The following is a 20,733-nucleotide window of genomic DNA, read 5'->3' as shown; positions in this document are numbered from 1 at the left end:
AGGTCAACGTGTGTATGTATGATAGGAATATATTTATTATTTCAATATATATATAATAGTAGTATTTTTTTAAAAAAGGATGCGGTTCATACAAATTAGAAGCTAGTTATCTAGAAACAGAAGGCTCAATAATATTAGTAACATAAAAAGAATTCACATCATCGTTCATAACATCTTTACCTAAAGCCTAAAGAGTATATATAGCAAGGAGGAGGATATGAACATCAGAAGAGCTACATATGATTTTATGCACTACTCCAATTTTTTAGTGTGTTAAATGAGGATGAGAATAGAGAAAAATGGCATATAGCAATGTTTGTATTTTTAAAAATGTGTTGATTTGAGTTTGAATGAGGATTATTATATAGCAATGTTTGTATTTTTAAAAATGTGTTGATTTGAGTTTGAATGAGGATTATGTTGCAAATGACAGATTATTTAATTTGGAAATGTTTTGGGCTCTATCAATTGTTTATCGTAATATACAAAACTTGAGGGGTATAAGTGCAAAAAAAGCTTTAGTTCAGGACCTGCACTAGTTCTTTGAAAATCTCTCAGATCTTCTTCTACCTGAGAAATGGTTTGCATCACACTCTCTCCTCAACGCAAATCTTTCCGATCCAATTCAGAACCCTAGATTTCTCTCTCTACACTACATGAATTCCTCGCTCTGATCATCATTCTCTCTCTATCTATCTGCGCGCGAATTCTCGAAGATGTATATGGCATATGGATGGCCGCAGGTCATCCCTCTCGAATTGCCTAACTGTCCTTCTACGCAGAAGATCGTGTATTTTAAAGTCGTAAATAATTTGCTCCTTGTTGTGGCGCCCACTCACATCGAGCTCTGGACGTCTTCTCAGGTACATCTGATCATTGAAATTGCTGATTGTTTGGTAGAAGGGTGAATTTCGCGTTTTCTGTGCTCAATTTGGTTATTAGGATCTGTTTGTTTTGTTGTTTATAGTCTTGCTCTTTTCGTTTTGATTCTGTTTTCAGCACAGAGTGAGGCTGGGGAAGTACAAGAGAGATGTGGATTCAATTCAAAAAGAGGGAGAGAATTTGCGGGCAGTTTGGAGTCCCGATACTAAGCTCATTGCTGTTCTTGTAAGTATTGAAGTACTGAATAAAGTGCAAGCATTCCAGTGACATTTACTTTTTGCTTGATACATTGTCCCGTTCCGAACTGATACAGTGTATGCTTATTCCGAATCGTGTAATACCACATATTTGCTTTAGCATAAATTGGCTACTATGCAACATGCAATTGCATTTTTAAAATCAGAAGTTGTTCGGAGTAATTGTTAGTAGTTAGAATTTTTCTTTAAACTGGAGGAGTAGCTAGTACTCCATCAATGCATTGCACTAGCTATTTTATGTTGTGACTGGTAGTTATTGTAGCAAAGAATATAGTGTCAAGTAACTGATATAGTAGTAACATTTTTGTGCGTCAGTAATATCATGTTTGCTAGACAGAGAAAAAATAGATAGTTATTGTTATTGGTTAATGAAAAATTTGGTTTTATGTCAAATATGTACTCCCTCCATCCCCCAAAAATTGACAAAGTTGTATATGACACGGGTTTTGATGCAATTGTTTAAGTAAGAGAGAGATAGGAAAAAGTAAGAAAGAGAGGGGGAAAAGGTAGTGGAAGCAGTGGTAGTGGATTGTTGGTTCCAAATTATTAGTACTCCGTAGTTCAAAACTTTCTTTATTTAGACTTTGTCTAATTTTGGGGGACGGCCCAAAATGGAAAAACTAGTCTATTTTTTGGGGACGGAGGGAGTATTACTCAGTGAAATGTGGTTTGAATGGGTATGATACGTATGCAGCGAACAAGCTTGTTCATGGTTATCCTCTGTAAATGATGAGACACCAACTTTATTCATGGAAAGATATGTTTTAAATATGACATCTCTAGTTTTCTTCTACTAAGTTACTTGCATGATGCACTTAATATAGTAAATGGTTAATCTTGTTACTGCCTATTAATCATCTGATTCTGCCGCTGTTTTGCAGACTTCATCCTTTTATCTTCACATTTTTAAGGTTCAAATGACAGAAAAAAAAATATATGTGGGCGGGAAGCAACCTACTGATTTATTTCTCTCAAACATATACTTAGTTCTCAGTGAGCAAGTCCCATTTGCAAACAAGAATTTGACAATGTAAGCAAGCATCATCTCTTATTTATTCTACCGAGTCAGTGGCTTAATTGCCTGCATTATATTGCTTATTTTCCAATCATTTCATGATTCATCTAGCGCGGAGTTTCGGATGACAAATATTTGATTGCATTTATAATTGAGAGGAACTTTGTGCTTTTAAATTCTCTACTTCCGTGACCTACTGATAGAAGTTAATAGTAATAAAATTTCTGTTAGTTACATGCGATGTCTGCATGGGCATTTAATAGGATAAAGTTAAGAGGTTTTATTGTGTTCAACAGTGAAGCATGCCGGCTTAACCACTGAAGCCATACTCACAGAAAGCACTTGGCCATGCTTGACTTTTGGGTCACTCTCAATTTGACCTAGTTCTTAATCTTGAATGATATTGAGTCTTTAATGCTTGTATTACAGGAGCAACTTTGTTTGTGACAACAAACACCTGCTGATTGGGCTATCTGATGGATCACTTTATAACATATCTTGGAAGGGTGAGGTATGTGCATTTTGGCTTGGGACCTTTTTTCAGCAAAACTATGTAAAAATATCCTCAATTCATTATGTTTCCCTGGATAGTTAAAGCATTTAACAACATTTGTGGCATTAAGGTTATCCTTGATTGTTCAGTTCTAGCACAAAGTTTTACTACTACCTTATTGGATGGATTGAGAGATAAAAACAGCTTTCTTGATCTTTGTACAGTTCTGTGGTGCCTTTTTCCTTGATATGTTACCAAATGATGGCAGTGGTGCGAATAAATTATCCAATCACTATAGCAATGGTTCAACTGCCAGAGGAGTTCAAATGGGTGATGGTCCCAACCACATAAACCATGTCATGTCTCAGACTTCTGGAATTGTCCACCTTGAATTTTCCATTCCTTTGCGGTCACTTTTTGTGCTGTTTTCTGATGGGGAGCTGATTCAGTGTTCTGTGAGCAAGAGGGGTCTAAAACATGCAGAATCTGTCATAGTTGAAAAGCGATTTGCTTCAAGTGAAGCTGTATGTGCATCAGTGGCACCGGATCAACAGATTCTTGCTGTTGGGACTACAAAAGGTGCTGTTGAGTTGTATGACCTTGCAGATTCTGCATCACTTATTCGCTCTGTGTCATTGCATGATTGGGGGTAAGCCTTATCAATTCAGTGAAACTTGTAAAGTGGAATTAGTCATGTTGATGACACACCATGTCTCTTCCTTTTTTAAGAAGCCTTATGACTACATACTAAACTTGTATTCGCCACCCCTTAAGGGGGAAGGAAGTTTGTACATACATGATGTACAAGGAATTCAATGTAATTGTTATTGATGAAGTGCAACTTAGTGGGTAAGACTCATCCCCTCCAACCAATAGGTCGAGGGTTCGAGTCACCATGGGGTGAATAAATGGGGAATCAACTTAGTTTAATGTAATTGTCTGGACCCATGGTGGTGTTGTTTTTTGCTTCCTACTAGGAATCACGTGCCATTTGTAAGTAGTTGAATATGGATAATACTGAAAAGTGAAAACAACTATGAATAAGGGACTAAGGGGTCCTGAATATTAGTCACTATTTTGCATTTAGCGAGGATAACTTTTTGATTCATATCTTTTATTTAAAGATCATGAAGAGGAAAATTCAGCAATCATCTTATCTGAAAGTATATAATATTGGGATATGTCCTGTCTTAATCTGAGTATAAATTTGTATGGCTGCAAATTTTTTTGCTATTGTTTCCCAAGTTCAGTTTATTCCGTGCATTTGATTTAGACTTTTGTCTCCTTGTAATCATCATGAACTGAATGCATTCTTTGTGGATTTATCACAGATATTCTGTGGAAGATACTGGCCCTGTCAATTGTATTGCTTGGACACCTGATAACTCTGCTTTCGCAGTCGGATGGAAGTTAAGGGGACTTAGTGTTTGGTCTGTCTCAGGCTGTCGTTTGATGTCTACAATCCGCCAGATTGGTTTGAGTTCTGTATCTTCTCCTGTGGTGAAGCCAACTGAGGATGTCAAGTATGAGCCCATGATGGGGGGCACATCGCTGATGCACTGGGACGAACATGGATATAGACTTTATGCTATCGAAGAAGGATCTTCAGAGAGGATTATTGCATTTTCTTTTGGAAAATGCTGCCTAAATAGAGGTGTTTCTGGCACAACCTATGTGCGCCAAGTTATTTATGGGGAAGACCGCTTGCTTATTGTACAGTCTGAAGATACTGATGAACTTAAGATCTTGCACCTCAATCTTCCAGTTATGTATACTTTGTTTAATTTTTGCTTTTGGGATTCCACCCTGCCTTTACTGTAAGATGTTCTGATTGACTATGGGATGTGCCAGGTATCTTATATTTTGCAAAACTGGCCTATTCTCCATGTTGCTGCTAGTAAGGATGGAATGTATCTGGCTGTTGCTGGGCTTCATGGTTTAATCTTATACGACATACGACTAAAGAGGTGGAGAGTGTTTGGAGACGTTACTCAGGAACAACAAATTCAATGCAGGGGATTGTTATGGCTGGGAAAAATTGTTGTCGTCTGCAATTATCTGGAATCTTCCGACACGTGAGAAATCTTTTACATATAAAAGTTTACATGAGTTGAGGGATTCTTCTTGTTGTTTTAAACCAAACCACTAGTCCCCAAAATTCTTTTCTAATTTCTTGTTTTGAATGCTACTTCTAAATTAACTTCAATGATCCCAGTGTTGTTAAAAAGGTCTATGGAGCATTGCCTTTTTTATGCTTGTGCCGTGCATTTTGGTTTGTGTCTGCTAGTCATATTAGAATGTGGTGTTTCATTTCTACTTGGTTCTTATGAAAGTGCATCTTACGAGAAATTTGTTATACAGAATTTTTTAATCTAAGAAAAAATCAACTGCATTATGTGGTCTGTAACTTATCTGGCAGTTGGAGTCCATCTTTTTCTTTTCATGTTTCCAGGGTAACTTGTTCTGTCACTTTCTGATAAATGATATTTATTGACATGTGGTTGTATCACAACTGTTTGTGGTTTTAGGTATGAATTGCTTTTCTACCCTAGATATCACCTTGATCAAAGTTCACTACTTTACCGGAAGCCATTGCTTACGAAACCAATGGTCATGGATGTTTATCAAGATTATTTGCTTGTCACTTATCGCCCGTTTGATGTTCATATATACCATGTGAAAATAACTGGTGAATTATCACCTTCTAGCTCTCCAGATTTACAGGTAATTAAATGCTTCAAAAAGGATTTTCTTGAAAAGTTGTTAAAATATGTTACCTGACAAACACTATTATAGTTCTGTCAGTGTCAATGAAACAAGATTTCTCTCAAATGACAGTATAGTGATAGTATTATATTCTTCATACATTTTTTAAGTGATAAAATGACAAACAGCTTTCTACAGTACGAGAACTTTCAATCATGACTGCGAAGAGCCATCCTGCTGCAATTCATTTTATTCCTGATCAGCTTCCACATGACGACATGTCAAGAAGTGATGTATCATCAAACCATGAGCCTTCTAAGTATGTGCTTATTCTTTATCCTTCTATTTCTTGACACTTTAGTTTCTTGCGGTTTTCCTGATGAATGATCATATGCTCCTTTAGGTGTTTAATACTGCGGATGAATGGGGACCTTTCACTACTTGATTTGGATGATGGCCGAGAAAGGGAACTCACTCACTCCGTAGAGTTATTTTGGGTTACCTGTGGGCAGTTGGGGGAGAAAACTAACTTAATTGAGGAAGTTTCCTGGTTAGACTATGGCCATCGAGGGATGCAGGTTCTGGTTTCTGCAGGCATTAGGCCTCTTAGTCATATTTTTGCAGTCTGCTTGATATTTCTGTTGCTGATTTTTCTAGAAGCTCACCTGCAGGTATGGTATCCATCTCTAGGTGCTGATCCATTTAAACAGGAAGACTTTTTGCAGGTAATTGTGCCTAAAAGTTCTTTAGTCACTTATTTCCTGCACGTATACGATGGATCATCGATTAAACTTTTTGCACTCAACTACCCAGCACGTAAAAATGTTTTAAGCATCTATTGATGGTTCACTTTTGTGTACATCAGTTATGCCCTCGTCATGTTTAATTGGGCTTGGGCGTTTATAGTAAACAACTTTCAGCTATAGCAAGTGCTTAAAGTTCTACATTATCATTTTGTTCATATCACCTAAAATATGTTGTTTGGCATGATACTAGTTGGACCCGGAGCTGGAATTTGATCGTGAGGTATATCCTCTAGGTCTACTTCCAAATGCTGGTGTCGTAGTTGGTGTTTCCCAGAGAATGTCATTTTCAGCATGTACAGAGTTCCCATGTTTCGAACCGTCTCCTCAAGCTCAAACCATATTACACTGTCTACTTCGCCATCTTCTTCAGGTAAATAAGTGAGCGATGTGGGCTCTCAATAATGGAATTTTCTTCAATGACATTGAACTTGTTATGGAATTTAGAATAGAGGCCAGTTGATATCTGAAACACTTCTTTTTTGATGTATAAATCTAACGTGAGAGGCACAATGTGATCTTATTGAACAGTCGTGGTAGTTTTTTTACTTACACAAGCTCAACATCAGTCAATTAAAGAATTAGCATGCATCAAACTGAACGTTGTTAAAGAATGTTTGTTGCAGAGGAGCTGGACCTTTGTTTCTTCTTCTTAGTCTTGGTTTGAAGCTATGGTGATTTAACTCGTTCTTCTTAGTCTTGGTTTGAAGCTATTATTTCTGTGAATAAAACTTCTTTTCCTGAAAAATTAGGAGCAGTTCCTGCATGTCACATAGCTCTATGTCAAAAGGTTATGATTATGCGTTTTACTGCAGAGGGACAAGAGGGAAGAAGCTCTACGCCTTGCCCAAATATCAGCAGAGAAGCCACATTTTTCTCATTGCCTGGAATGGCTTCTATTTACAGTTTTTGATGCCGAAATTTCTAGGTAACTCATCTAGATATTCTGTCCTTCCATATCGTTTTCACAACAAACTATTCCGAATGCACCTCAGTTGGGCTTCTTCTGTCCAGGAAAGAATCAGAAGCTTTGTATATATATGTGTCTGTGACTCTGTGTATGTTCATCTAGTTACTGAATATAATATTTAATCTAATACCTTCTGCGATAATCTGAATATGAAGTCTGGGGGTATAGTTAGATCCATCATATGGGCTGAGTTTAAGCATGTGTATTTTAGATATTTAGATCAGCCAGTCTGCTGGTGACTTGCTTTTCTGCCTTTCTGGTTTAGTCAACGAAAAAAACATAAGAATCTTGCCAAGCTGATTTTTTAATCATGGCTTTCTTCTCTGTTCATTTCTTTATTATCTTGTAAACACATTCCCTCTGATACAACTTACAAGCACATAAGAAAATTATCTAAGGAACCTTTATAAAGTTCACCGTTGCACTGCTTGAGCAATCTTAAGCTCTGCAACCGAATTAGTTCAATCCATATGCAGTTCTAAATATATGCTACCTTTTCTCTGCAGGCAATATTCAAGCAAAAATCAGGGTGCTTTAGCTAATCACGCTCCCTCTCTTCTGGAAAAGAGCTGTGATTTGATAAGAAACTTCCCTGAATATTATGATGTTGTTGTCAGTGTAGCACGCAAGACTGATGGTCGACATTGGGCTGATCTATTTTCTGCTGCAGGCAGATCAACTGAGTATGATACTCAATTTTCTTGATTTTGCTTACAATATTGCAGAAACTAGTTTGCCAGTGGAATTTTTAAATATTTTATTTCATATTGAACCCTGTTGAAATTATCGTTGTAGAGAGTACTAGAAGTTGTTAAGTTCAGAGATGTTAGTTGTTCCTAGAGAAAATTTGTCTAAATAACAATTGTCTTTGTACACTTGGTCATTGAGAATGAAGAGTTTTACTTTTAGGTTGTTTGATGAATGCGTTCAGCAAAGATGGTACCGCACTGCAGCATGCTATATACTTGTAAGTACCTTTTAGTTGCCTTCTGTTTGCTTTATGTATTTTGTTAATATTCTGATTACCTCGCATCATTTTTGTTTTCACTTACTTAAGAAAAGATTTCATGCTTTGGGTCTTCCTGTCACCAGTCAACCAGCTGGAGTTATTAGAAGAATACTTTACTTTTTAGTGTACGATAGACCACATGCAGTATTTATGTCACAAATCATTCTCGCACATCGCCATAACTATTAAGTGATTTTGCATATTCTTGGTTATTTTTTTAATTCTGCGCATTGCATGCGGATATTTTGGCTCATCATCCTCACCTTTAGATATGGTGTCAAAGAATGATTTTATTGTGCTGATTGTAACCTCTTTTGCTTCTGTTGGTACAGGTCATTGCTAAGCTTGAAGGTCCTGCAGTGAGTCAATGTTGCGCCTTGAATTTACTACAGGTGATTATATTTTGTTTTAGTCACTCAAAAGATTAAGCACATGGAGATGCTTATGTATTATATCTAGTTGAACTAAAATCCTTTAAGATAATTGAATATTGTTATATGACGTGCTTTGCTCGTACTTCATGGCTGATTGCTTGTGTATCATTCCTTGTGATACTATACTAGAGTGTACCTTATTTTTCCCTCTTTAGTTGTATTCAATACATTCTGATGAGGACTTATCCATTGTTTAGGCTACACTTAACGAGTCTTTGTATGAACTGGCTGGAGAGCTGGTAAGTGTCTGCACTACCTTGTTTGATTTCTTAAAAGATGGACTCTTTGTTTCCCCCTCTAATTTAATTTAATGCTTTTTACCCTATTCTCTTAGGTGAGGTTTCTACTTAGATCAGGAAGAGAATATGAACATTCCAGTACGGATTCTGAGAGAGATTCTCCAAGACTCTTAGGATATTTTCTGTTCCCTTCGAGTTTCCGAAAGCAATCAAATGATGCAAAAAGGTAAAGCTGGGTAATTAATTTGTCGTTTTTTAATGAATAAATTAGGTTTTGTTAATTATTCCTCTTGTCTGGCTTGATCAGCCTCACTGATTCCTATGTACTTCTTCCTTTTCATTTAATGAATGGCAGCCCCTCATCAAAAGAGCCAAGTGCACATATTACTTCTGTGAAAAATATTCTGGAAAGCCATGCCAGCTATTTGATGTCTGGGAAGGAGCTTTCAGAACTTGTTGCATTTGTCAAAGGCACACAGTTTGATCTAGTGGTATGCTTCCTCTTATTTTGTCAGAAGTCAGAATGATCCTACATCAACCTTAGAGATATATAACATGATAGAATTATTACAGGAGTATCTTCAACGAGAAAGATATGGAAGTGCTCGTCTGGAGGACTTTGCTTCAGGTCTTGAAATGATTGGGCAGAAGGTAACCAATTTGTAGAGCACTCTTGACTTAGAATTTTTAAATGCTTTTTCATCTCTTATGATCTTATATCTTTTCTAGTGCAAATTCAAAGTACTAGTTCTCCAACATCTTGCCTATTCTCCTTTTGTTCTGGTTGACACACAATACTTATATCATACTCCATAGTTCTCTAAATTCTTGAAAATGTGTTATTCAGGCTTTCCCTTTGTGGTCATTTTGTTATATGCTTTGATTATTGCTGCGGAGATTACGTTGATAGTGCAATATAATCAACCTAGCTTTTTATTGCTGCGTAGATTAACTTGGTATACTTGTATTATTCACCACTTTATCGTTTTTGCACGTAGCTGCATATGGGAACATTGCAAAGTCGCTTGGATGCAGAATTCCTCTTGGCAAATATGTGCTCAGTCAAATTTAAGGAATGGATTGTGGTCTTGGCCACATTATTGAGGCGCTCAGAGGTCTGGCCAGGCCAACATTTTTCTAAAATCATAAGAATGCCATTTCTGGCATCCAACTTCCTCACTCATGTTGACACATTTCACTTCTTTATCGTCAGGTTCTCTACGATTTGTTTAGGCATAATTTGCAGTTGTGGAAAGCATACAGCCAGACAATACAGGTAAAGGTCTCAGTTCACATATGTCGACTGGAGCGCCTATTCTTCGTTATACTTATCGTGCATTTGCTACATGCAATGATGTTTTAGGCACATGAAGCTTTTACTGAATACCATGACTTGTTGGAAGAGCTGGACGGAAGGCTTTCGTCAACTGCTAACACTGAAGGTACATGAGCTAATTGGTCATCTAAAACCCCATGGATTTGGTTTGACACAGTTTTGCAACTCCTCGCGTCTTCATTGTAGCCTAGTCAAAAACCTTTCAGAAGATCGATGAATATGTATGCTGTTTCATCTTTGCAGAAGTTACAGTAAACAATGCATGTGCATAAAATAAAGCTTCTCGTCTTTTTTATTTTTAATACAGTACTATAATTTTTCTTTATGCTTGAGAGCTATTGTATTTACTTCTTCCTTCCTCTTCTAGAGGGGGAGAGAGCTAGAGAGACAAAGATAGCCGGCTATTAAGTAGGATGTACAAAAACAAGTTGTATCAAGTTCCATATTATTGTTGACAGTAGTTTGTGATGAAAAAAATTCTCGTGTGAGTGATATTATTGAATGTAAAAGAATATATGTTGAAATCATAGTGTATATTTTCGATTTCATTACATATGTATCAAAGCTTAAAAATTAGGCCAACCGAAATGACAGAAATACTCACTCAACTATTGGAAAAACAAAAACCAATCATACAACACTTTATGCGTCACTTTAAACTATTCTACACAAACGGCCATAGCTGCTTTTATTTATTCAAGCATTCATCATAGGCAAAATCAATACATACGGTTCTCAAGCACATTACCACTAATATTATTAATCATAATCTATCCACATTACATTGTGATCCATTATAAGTTTATAACACATTCACCAAGTGAAGCTGAAGGATTCAAACTCAAGATTGTCTGCCTGCCCAGATGAACATATGGCTGCAACTTCCTCTCTCATCTTCTTGGGCCCACTAACAAGTGCTCCAACTCTTGATTCTTTAATCTCCAGCAAAATCCCTACAAAGGTAATTACATACATAAATCACTGTGTCTGTGTGTTTTATGTGTGTAGTTGTTGTGAACCTTTTACTTACTCTTGAGGTTAGGCCTCTGACCATAATGCACATTGACAGATTTGATTATCGACTGCAGTGGAAGGCTCTCCATCTCCACATCATCTTGATCAAACGACGAATTGGATGTTGATCCACTAGTCCCAGAGTCATCAATGTCTTGAACTTGCTTGGCCTCTTCTGCATTGCGTTTCTTGTTCCACAGAAACACAGTGCTGGCTGCCACGACCACAGAGAAGCAGAGGAACATCATACTCGCGGATCCTTTCTTGGTGTAGGAATAGAGCATGTTGGTGTTTTGATCGATGGGGTAGACTATATACTGAGTGAAGACCCCGAGCAGCATGAGATAGATGGCGAAAGACGATGATATTATCGCAGCAAGGCACAGCCAACTGTTGGGGCCTAGCGTGGGTGATATGGGCATGTCACATGCCTCTGGCTTGAACCAAAGTGTACGAGGTTTTGCGATTTGGTCTTTGTGTCGCCCTTTCTCCCTGGTCACATAGGCCTCGACTTGTAGGTCGAGGTTGCAAGAATTGGAGGTGGGAGTGTGAGAGGAATGAGTAGGGATGATTAGGTCTAATATGGAGAGATGTGATGAGTTCTTGAACGCGGAGATGAGAATGATCTTGGGGGTCTTGCATTTTAGTGTGGAGTTGAGGAAGATGAGCTCTCGGATTATGGAGATGAATGGAGTGATGCCACTCCCTCCACTGATCATCACCAGCGTGTCGTGCCTTAGGAAATGAGTGGCGGCTGGGCCATACGGCCCCTCCACGGCTACCTCAAGGCGATTGAGGGGGGAAGGGGAAGAGAGCATGTCATAGAGGCTTCTAGTCCAATTGCCTTCACATTTGATCAACACACTTAGCTTTTGTGGCTCCAAGTTGCTATTTGAGATGATGGTGAAAGGGTGCCATTGAAGCTTAGATATGGATGGCACATTTATGAAAATAGTACTAGTTGGATTGTAGCTCAAACCTGTCATAGAACAGGGAAATCTGAGACGTTGGATCAATCCATCATGTCATGAAAGTAAAGTAACTAACTTAATATATAAGTATATTTATAGGAGTTTGATCAAATGCAGAAAGCAGAACCAAAACATGAAAGGTAATTGTTAGATAGCACGGAGTTCATATGTGTATGTATATGTACCTCGACTTTTGGAAAAGTTGAGTTCGACCGTGTTGCAAGAGAGAAGTCGTGCGGAAACAAGTCTAGCTTTGTTTCTTGATTGTAAGAACCTCAAATATCGATCCATCACAAAGAGATAGAATCCAGGGAGCATAATGCAAGCAAAGCCAATTCCAATGTGCAAGATGAAGAAAATCATGAAGAAAATGTAGAGGTAGTGAGTGTAGAGAAAGAGATCAAACATTTTCCTTCTAATTTTAGGGTAAGATGTAATCCACATCACCAATCCACATAACAGTGAGATCTCTCCTGCTATGTTTGATACGTAGTTGTCTCCCCATTTCAGCGCCTAAATATTAAGATTAAAAAACATGAATATTAGAAGGACAAAGACACTTATAAGAAGGTCGGGTGTTTTTATTTTTTTTTTAATTTTCGTATGCAAGGTTACTTAAACCTAGGGGTGGGAAAAAATTACCGACATACCGAAATACCGGACTTATCATACCGAAAATACTGATTTTTCGGTATACCGTAGTTTTCGGTACGGTATCATACCATACTGAAAGTTTTCGGTACGGTAACGGTATCAAATATCTCATACCGCGGTATACCGTGGTATACCGAATCTTTGGTATATACCATACACGCGGTATACCGAATCTTCGGTATATACCTTATATATCTAAACTTAAAATATTCAATATATATATATATATATATATATATATATATATATATATATATATATATATATATATATACATAATCTAATTAAATACTAGCATATAAAAGACCTCAGACCCTACTTTCAGATTTAATCCCTCCGCCCCACATCTCATGCAAATTCATTTGGCACATATTGCCATTATTTTACTTTAGTTTCATTTGGCACATATTTGAACAATAACCTAAACCGTGTCTCATTTTCTATTTAATATTAATATCAGTATTTAGGTTATGATGGTTTAATCAAGTTTAACTATTATATGTTATTTTAAATATTTTAGGTATAGATTTGGTTGTTTCGGATTTGGTTTATTGAATTTTTATTGTTTCGGACTTTTTTCAAATAGTTGAAAACTTGGAAATGTTATTTTAAATATTTTGGATATAAAATTATAATAGATTTTTTTATCACAGGTATAACGGTATTACGGTATAACGTAAAAGTATGATATATCGTAATACGGTACGGTATACCGCAATAACGGTATGATAATGGTATTGAAAATGATCATACCGAATTTTCGGTATCGGTATGAAATTTTGTCATACCGCTACTTTCGGTACGGTATGCAGTATGACCCTCTCGGTACGGTATACCGTACTGATCCACCCCTACTTAAACCTAGTAATTAATTGTTTCATAATGCAGTTTTTAATTACTCTGCGATTAAATGGGTAACACTCTCAAATTTTAAATATTTTAATAGTATAAAATAAAAATTATTTATAACACAATAATCCTAATTGGTTTTACTAACTAAGATCTGAAATTAAAAGTAATTATAATGCTAATTTCTGAAATGATCAATTATAATAATGAATTAACTTAAAGCTGAGAAATAATTGTACAGAATTGAATAGAAAAGGTATTGTAAACATTACACAAGTGGGATATCAAGTAAAAGAATGAAAGTGGTTTTTGTGTTGCCGAATGTGTAAATAAGAATATTAGACGATTTCACTTCAAAAAAAAGGTTATTAGAAGATTTGATGAATTAGCTATAAATCTGGTGAAAAAGATTTTAAGGCCTTATTAGTTATTAGGGTTCTAGAAGAGGATTATAAGTATTCTCTACTCTTTCTTTTCATATGCCTTAGATAATATTGTGGTTGAAATTAAACGTGAAGATAAGACACTTCCAAATTTGATATATTCCTCTGGCAAAATAACTTAAAACATGACATAACAATTGTGTCACCATGACATCAAATATTTTCAGCTTTTATAGATAAATGATTGTAACACCTCAGTTTGAGGGATTTTGTGATAAAACGAGTATATTGGAATATTTCATAGCCATATAATTTTGACAAGTGTGAAATTGTTTTTTTCCTTTTTGTCACAAAGCATCGTTGCTGACATTACCAACAACCGAAAATGGTTGAACCTCTTATTTTTCTGGATTGTGAAGGTGGTGGGTGGGTGGGCCCACTCAAAATCTAGAATTTCAATATCCCACTTCACTTCCCATGAATGTGGCCACCATTGTTATTTTGGGTATATAGGATAGGAGTATACTTTTAGAAATTTTGAATTTTGTAGTGCTTCACATTTGAGAAGTATAGTTGGGGTAGCGAGCTGTTGACCCTTCTAAAAAATTTGGTAAAATATGATTGTGTGAAAAATAAAAAAAATGCTACATCGCCTTTAAAAATAGAATCTTTTGAAACGGTACGAATTTTTAATGCATGATTGCTAAATTAACTGTATGAGTTTTTTATACATGATTGCTAAATTAAGAGAGAGATGAAAAAATAATTTAAAATTTCATAGCAAAATGAAAATAATTTTTATCTTTGACGGAGTAGTAGGAGTTTGAAAGGGAATGAAGTTACTTGGATAGCAACTTGACCACTAATTTGATTCAGTTGGTTCATAACTGGATTTCTTTTAGTTTCCCCATAGCAAGTAAAGTTTGGTGGACTCAAGTAATTTTGAAATAAAAGGCAAACTCATTGACATATAAGCAAAGTTACAAAGAGGTAATTATGAATTGCGGCCCAACAAAAAAGGGAAGTTAGCAATATCTTAAGAATTAAACTCATAATAGTGAAAAGGGATGAAATGATTTTTGTGGTTGTCAATCTTGTAAACCAAGTGTTCATATGTTATTGTTTGATCGTGTAATAAGTGGTTTATGCTAAATTATCACAACTTACACCCAACCTTGTTATGAGTGGCATAATCACAATCATCATTCTCTCCCTCCACTTACTCCACCCTCTATATGCCACATTCTCTATCTTTCAATCTTTTGTCACTGTCCAAATAAGTGTTTTATTTGAAAATAAAGTTTATTCTCTAATCAATGCCAATATTTCATGATTATATTTAGTTCTTCAACTTTTCATGAAATCACTTAAAGGTATAAAAAAAAGTAAACTTAGTCACTTTCTTGGTATACCACAGAAGACACATTATGTATCCAGTGTGATATCATCATTAGACACACAATACATCTTGCATATGTTGTATAACATGAAATAAGCCTATTCTTTTTTCATGAAATCAACAAACACAACCCAACATAGAGAAATAAAATACTAAAATACATGAGTAGCATAGGATAGAAACATTATTTAGAAGAAAAATGAATTTACCTCTGATAATCTGTGAGTGATGATCCAGTAAATAAAGTAGATTGAACCATGAATAGTGAAGAGAGCCATGGCCAAGTGTCCAAGCCAAATATGGTATTTGATGCTTCCCTCAGATGTTAATCCCAACATAGGCAAAATGGATGAACCTCTTGTGACTGGATAGAACAAAAATGTCAAACACAAATTTCCAGTCACTCCTGTCACTATGCCTACTCTATCCAACTTTGTTTGCCACCTGCAAACAATAACCCAAAATTATAGATTCTTCAAAAAAAGTTAGCTTATGAAGCAATGAAGTGTTTTTGTTGAATTTTATTATGAAGATAGAACAACAAGGCTGTTTTTGATAGGTGAGGAAAGACTTGCAAGATTCTTGAGAAAAGTTGGCTAATGTAGATCCATTGCAGATACACAAGAAAAACATGGTCATTACATGATAGATGTTGCGAAGATTAAGGATAAAATCACGTTGTCTGAGAGATAAAAGTGAGGATTTGAGAGACTGCAGAATTCTCAGCAAGTTTATAGCTAATGAAGAAGTAGTGATGGAAAGAAGTGTTTTTGAGGCTTTTTCTGAGACAGGAAAGAAAAAAGTTCTTACACTTTTTCATGTTTGGAAGAAGATCTTTGATGAACTTGCTCAAACCAATGGCGCAGATAGCCTCCAAAATACCAAACACAGAGAGCTATGAACATGCTGAAAAGGGCCATCTCAGTTAGAGTAACAATCCCAAACCCCTTAACAATCATCGGTCGCCTCATGAACTTCAAACTCCTTGCTTTGCTGCTGTTTTTCATTTCAAGAAACATTCAGTTTTTAGTTATTCTTGAAAAATATGAACCTTGTTAATAATAATACCTTATTGTGACAGTATTTTCCTTCTTCCCCAGATGCAGATAAAAGCATCCCAAAACAGCAATCAGCAAAATGGGAAATGTGAAATCCATCATGATTGGACCTATTCAAGGTAGAGATTTATCAAACATCATGAAAAAAACATGTTGAATGTAATGAAAAGAAGTCAAATAAAAACCTTGTATTCCAAAGAAGGTTGAATTAGTAGCAGCCATGAGATGAGGCACCCAAATATTGTAGTAAGTATCAGTTGGCATAATAATCCACATCATGATATTCCCAAGAAATATCACCAGAGCAAACAACAGAATTGCTGTTCTAACGGCATTGATCATGCCCAAGGAGGCCATTCTACAGCGTACAAACTCTCAAACTCAAACTTAAACTCAAACTCGGGTTCCTTTCAATATATGGAAGGAAAGTGAGAATGCAAGAGGGTTGTGTATATATAACTTTTTTTTTCTTTGGTGAGTTGAAAAGGTTGTATCAACTTGTAATGGACTAGTGACCACATATATTGTCACTTTGCAATCTTCTTGAATACATATATAAAGTTCACATTGTAATCCATTATTTCTTTATTTGTATCTTTGTAACTAAATGAGTGAAATATCATTCATCGGTTTCACTATGTAGAATTGTTTAGCATCTAATATTTGCATATAAGCGTATTATGAATCACAATTTTGTTAAGATCAAAGGTCCCTTCATTTTTTAATAAATTAGAAAGTGAATGAGCTCTTCTGTCCAAGTCTCTATTTTCAGTTTTTTCACTTGAGAATTTACTCTGATCAGTAGAAAATCAATAATGAAAAACTACAAATCATTCATATTGTTCTACAAGCTTAATTCATTAGGACACCCCTTCACTCCATATACTATGATAGTTTTCGTAGAAAAAAATACTTCAAATTTTACTTGTTATTTCAGAATTAGAGGTGATTGAGACAATGTAAACAACTATCCAGAAGCAAGAAAAAGAATTAAGCATATATGTGTCCTATAATTAGTGCCTGCTTGAAATTTACTAAATTTTACAGTTTGGTGAAACTTTTAAATCTTGAAATTTGTTTGGGAGTTGTATGAATTGAGTTTTCCTTGAGAAAAGGAACATGGTGCCACCACCTATATATTTTGACTAGCTAATAATGGTGTCTGCATCAATCAAACATCAAATGTGGGTGGCTTAATCCTTTCTTCATTTCTTGGCAACATGAAAACAATGATGTTGTAGTTCAAGGTGTATAAGAAGAACCCCAATTTGAGTACATAGTTAAGTCTGTTTGTAACTCACAATGCAATTAATGGGCTATGATGTGGATGAGATGCCACTCTCCGTCACTATGACATGCATCATTTATAGTACTTATTTCATATTCAACCACCACTTTTTCATAAGTTTACTTGAATAGTTTCAAATCACCTACTAAAGCTTTATTTTTCTTATTGATGTCTATGTATATTGCACAATCAGTTAATCTTTGTATTGGCCGACAGACAGTTAGCATCACTGAGTAGAAATGATTACCGGCTTACACGTGTCGTCATAAAGAATGTAAGAGGGCACACTAGCTATTAACAAAATAAAAGTGATGACAATATTCCACTGAAAAGAATTGAAGGACTTCAATTATATCAGGGATGAAATGGCCCAATAACGATGAGGTCCAACTCAAAATAGTCCACTGGAAGGCCCAATGGTGATGCGGCCCAACCAAATATTCAAGTTTTTCTAACCTCATTGAGCATAAGATTTATTTTTGCAAATACATATATCGAAAAGTAGACGTGGATGTACGTGCAGACCAAAAAGATGATATGGACACTAGCGTTTACTATTAATGTGCAAAATATAGTTCAAAACTAAAATGCACCCCACTCAATCTGATAATTTTGTGCATTTGATCATTCTCTATCAACTTTTAGTCCATACAAAAGACCACATCATCTTTCCGGTCGCCATATAAATTAGGAAAGCTCAATTGCAATAGATGCATAACTACATACTACTACAAGTCATACATGCTATAAACATGCTCTAACTCTTAAACCATTCATGTCTCTGTTAGATGTAATTGACAGAATCTAGAAGATGCTATATCAAATGGCATAAAATGCACATACATGGAAAAATTAGCAAACATAAATTATCAGAGGTAGTCAAAAGCCTGTCACAAGACGGAAGACAAGTAAAGGGGAACGACACCCAAATATACATGATTAAAAATCCCAAGCAAAAGAATTACTAAGACAAGATGATATAGTAATAACTTGCATTTCACAACACCTAGTGACTTCAAACAGTTGAGTAGAACAAGAAGTCACCAAATAGTATATATACATATTAGACAAAAAACAAGATGTTGCAGATTCAAACTAGCACCTATTTGAAGTACAATCTTCTAGCATGTATTAACCAACACAACAGCAACAACACCTAAAGCTTGGCACATATACTTGATATATATATGAAACATTCATACCACACACTCTGCAAAAACAACCCAGATTACTTGATTGATGACAATTGATTGCCACCCTTTAGATTGGATTCAGAAACATCAACCGGCAAACGAGCCCATCCCGTCGAAGCAGAGGCATTCCTTCTCCTCTGCAAAAACACCGATGCAGATAGCAACAAGAATATTGCAGCAATCAATGGAAGCACCACACTAGTGTGCCCTGTCCTCCAGCTCCTCCACACGGAATCCGCGCACACCTCTCCGCCAAAGCTCCCCATCGTGTTATTCAGCTTCCATATCTCAATCCCGTTGAGAATGGCATCAACTGCCCGCGGCCAGCTCATGTTCGACGGCCCCACGCTCACGTCCAAGCTCCCCGAGCTCCCCTCATCCACCACGAAGTCAGCATAGAACGGCGAGGCCAGGATCGCATCGGTGCTTTGCGTCAAATCCACATTCTCATATGCTAGGTTGCCATTCACATACACATTGAAATACAACATGTATGTGGAGACACTTGCTATATCACAGAAATGCATACGCACCATGTGACTATAACCCTTCTCGATTTGAAACGACCATGTCAAATTCACTTTCGGAATCGAGCTATCTTTGCTCCGAATCACCCTCGCTGTGTTGTACACATTATCCGGCCCCACTTCTCGGCTTAACCCGCCGTTTCGGTACTTGATTATGCCCCCAAAGTGAACCGTTTCGGAACCCTCGATCGAATTGAAGAACTCATCATCTGTAATCCAAGTCCTCCACAGGGAATCGTTAAACGGCGTCACTTTGAATCCCCCAACATTCACCCTATGCACAGTCTCGAAACCGCTCCTCAGCAATCCATGAATCCTCTCGTTTTTCTCGGCGTCCACGAGCTGCGCCACGTCAGCAATTAGGTCAATCGGAGCGGTTATCACCTCAATCGCGTTCACGAACGCGAATCCGGATTTATCGGAGGGCAGAAACGTGATTTTCAACTCGCCGGAGTCGACCGGGATGGCGAATTCCTTGATTACCACGGAGCTGGCGGCGGTTGAGGGGCGGAAGTTCCGCAGCAACAGGAATCCGTTGGCGATGACGTGGAATTCAGCTTCGCTTAGGTCACAGCGATTGTCACGAAGCGGGTGGAAATGGAGGCGTACGAGGTGATGAACGCCGCGATCTGTGATGGGGAAGACGTAATGCGCGGGGTGGGTGAAGGCTCGAGCGGTGCGGTAGAGCGGAGAAGGCGGATCTAAGCTCTCGAGCTGGAGCGTCTGGGTCGACGCGAGGAAGCGCGGGTCGTCGCCTGCGAAGACTCGGTGGTCGGCATCCAAGGTCTGGGCAGCGCTGGAGCCGCAGTTCACGAGGAAGTGATCGGTTGGAGAGAAGGAAGCGGCGGCGGCGGCGGCGATGAGAGAAAGGAGGAGGGAGATGTGGTAGAGAGAGAGGATTTTGGTTGTGGCCATTGGAGAAAGCTTCAATTGTTTAGACTTTTCTCAGCTGTATTAAAAGTTGGTTAATTAAAACATAAGAGAAGCGCGTGGGCCCACAGAATAAGTATACTCTTCAACGACTCTCTTTCTAATTCACTTCGATTTATAGAATAGCGTTTTTAGTCGTGGTATGCCACACGGTGAACTTACACCTTTTCCTACGCACGACGGATTGTGATTGAGATAATATTTGGAAGTGAAAATGATTACTCAAAAATGAATCTTAGAATTAAGATTTTCTTAATAAGTTACTCCCTCTTTATCCTAGATGATACCTTTCTTATTGACACTTATTTTGGAAAAATAAAACA

At 37.0% G+C, this 20,733-nt stretch overlaps 3 protein-coding genes across 6 annotated transcripts; 1 reads left to right on the top strand and 2 right to left on the bottom strand.

Moving 5' to 3' along the window:
* The first annotated feature begins 541 nt into the window (after positions 1 to 541).
* Positions 542 to 10,671, top strand: LOC125208498 (uncharacterized). Of its 3 annotated transcripts, none has more exons than XM_048108132.2 (23): positions 542 to 863; positions 1,000 to 1,107; positions 2,021 to 2,169; positions 2,584 to 2,665; positions 2,872 to 3,296; positions 3,979 to 4,411; positions 4,499 to 4,722; positions 5,176 to 5,371; positions 5,542 to 5,672; positions 5,757 to 5,931; positions 6,025 to 6,078; positions 6,350 to 6,529; positions 6,972 to 7,084; positions 7,633 to 7,809; positions 8,036 to 8,093; positions 8,468 to 8,527; positions 8,767 to 8,808; positions 8,904 to 9,034; positions 9,164 to 9,299; positions 9,382 to 9,459; positions 9,807 to 9,923; positions 10,022 to 10,084; positions 10,172 to 10,671. In XM_048108132.2, the coding sequence occupies exons 1-23, from the start codon at positions 717 to 719 to the stop codon at positions 10,256 to 10,258; spliced, it is 3,366 nt and encodes a 1,121-aa protein (XP_047964089.1). In that variant the 5' UTR covers positions 542 to 716; the 3' UTR covers positions 10,259 to 10,671. The 3 variants fall into 3 exon arrangements, with proteins under 3 accessions (XP_047964089.1, XP_088916694.1, XP_088916695.1); XM_089060568.1 differs by having other exon boundaries at positions 735 to 863; positions 1,005 to 1,107; XM_089060569.1 differs by lacking the exons at positions 542 to 863; positions 1,000 to 1,107 and having other exon boundaries at positions 2,031 to 2,169; positions 2,916 to 3,296.
* Positions 10,672 to 10,732: 61 nt separating this feature from the next.
* On the bottom strand, positions 10,733 to 16,959 carry LOC125208499 (ferric reduction oxidase 2-like). Of its 2 annotated transcripts, none has more exons than XM_048108135.2 (7): positions 16,658 to 16,959; positions 16,483 to 16,582; positions 16,225 to 16,407; positions 15,624 to 15,858; positions 12,315 to 12,642; positions 11,175 to 12,137; positions 10,733 to 11,097 (listed from the first exon to the last, which is right to left on the bottom strand). In XM_048108135.2, exons 1-7 carry the CDS (start codon positions 16,827 to 16,829, stop codon positions 10,958 to 10,960), a joined length of 2,121 nt encoding a protein of 706 aa, XP_047964092.1. In that variant the 5' UTR covers positions 16,830 to 16,959; the 3' UTR covers positions 10,733 to 10,957. The 2 variants fall into 2 exon arrangements, with proteins under 2 accessions (XP_047964092.1, XP_047964091.1); XM_048108134.2 differs by having other exon boundaries at positions 16,225 to 16,410; positions 16,658 to 16,958.
* Positions 16,960 to 18,738: 1,779 nt separating this feature from the next.
* LOC125206048 (receptor-like kinase) lies at positions 18,739 to 20,439 on the bottom strand. Its single transcript, XM_048105331.2, has one exon. The coding sequence runs from the start codon at positions 20,393 to 20,395 to the stop codon at positions 18,989 to 18,991; it is 1,407 nt and encodes a 468-aa protein (XP_047961288.1). The 5' UTR covers positions 20,396 to 20,439; the 3' UTR covers positions 18,739 to 18,988.
* Positions 20,440 to 20,733: the final 294 nt, after the last annotated feature.

This window comes from Salvia hispanica, chromosome 6 (genome assembly GCF_029641045.1).
Source record: "Salvia hispanica isolate PSC_SH4W2 chromosome 6, Shi_PSC_v1, whole genome shotgun sequence".
In the NCBI taxonomy this organism is placed as follows: domain Eukaryota; kingdom Viridiplantae; phylum Streptophyta; class Magnoliopsida; order Lamiales; family Lamiaceae; genus Salvia; species Salvia hispanica.
This window is presented reverse-complemented; position numbering and strand designations above follow the sequence as displayed.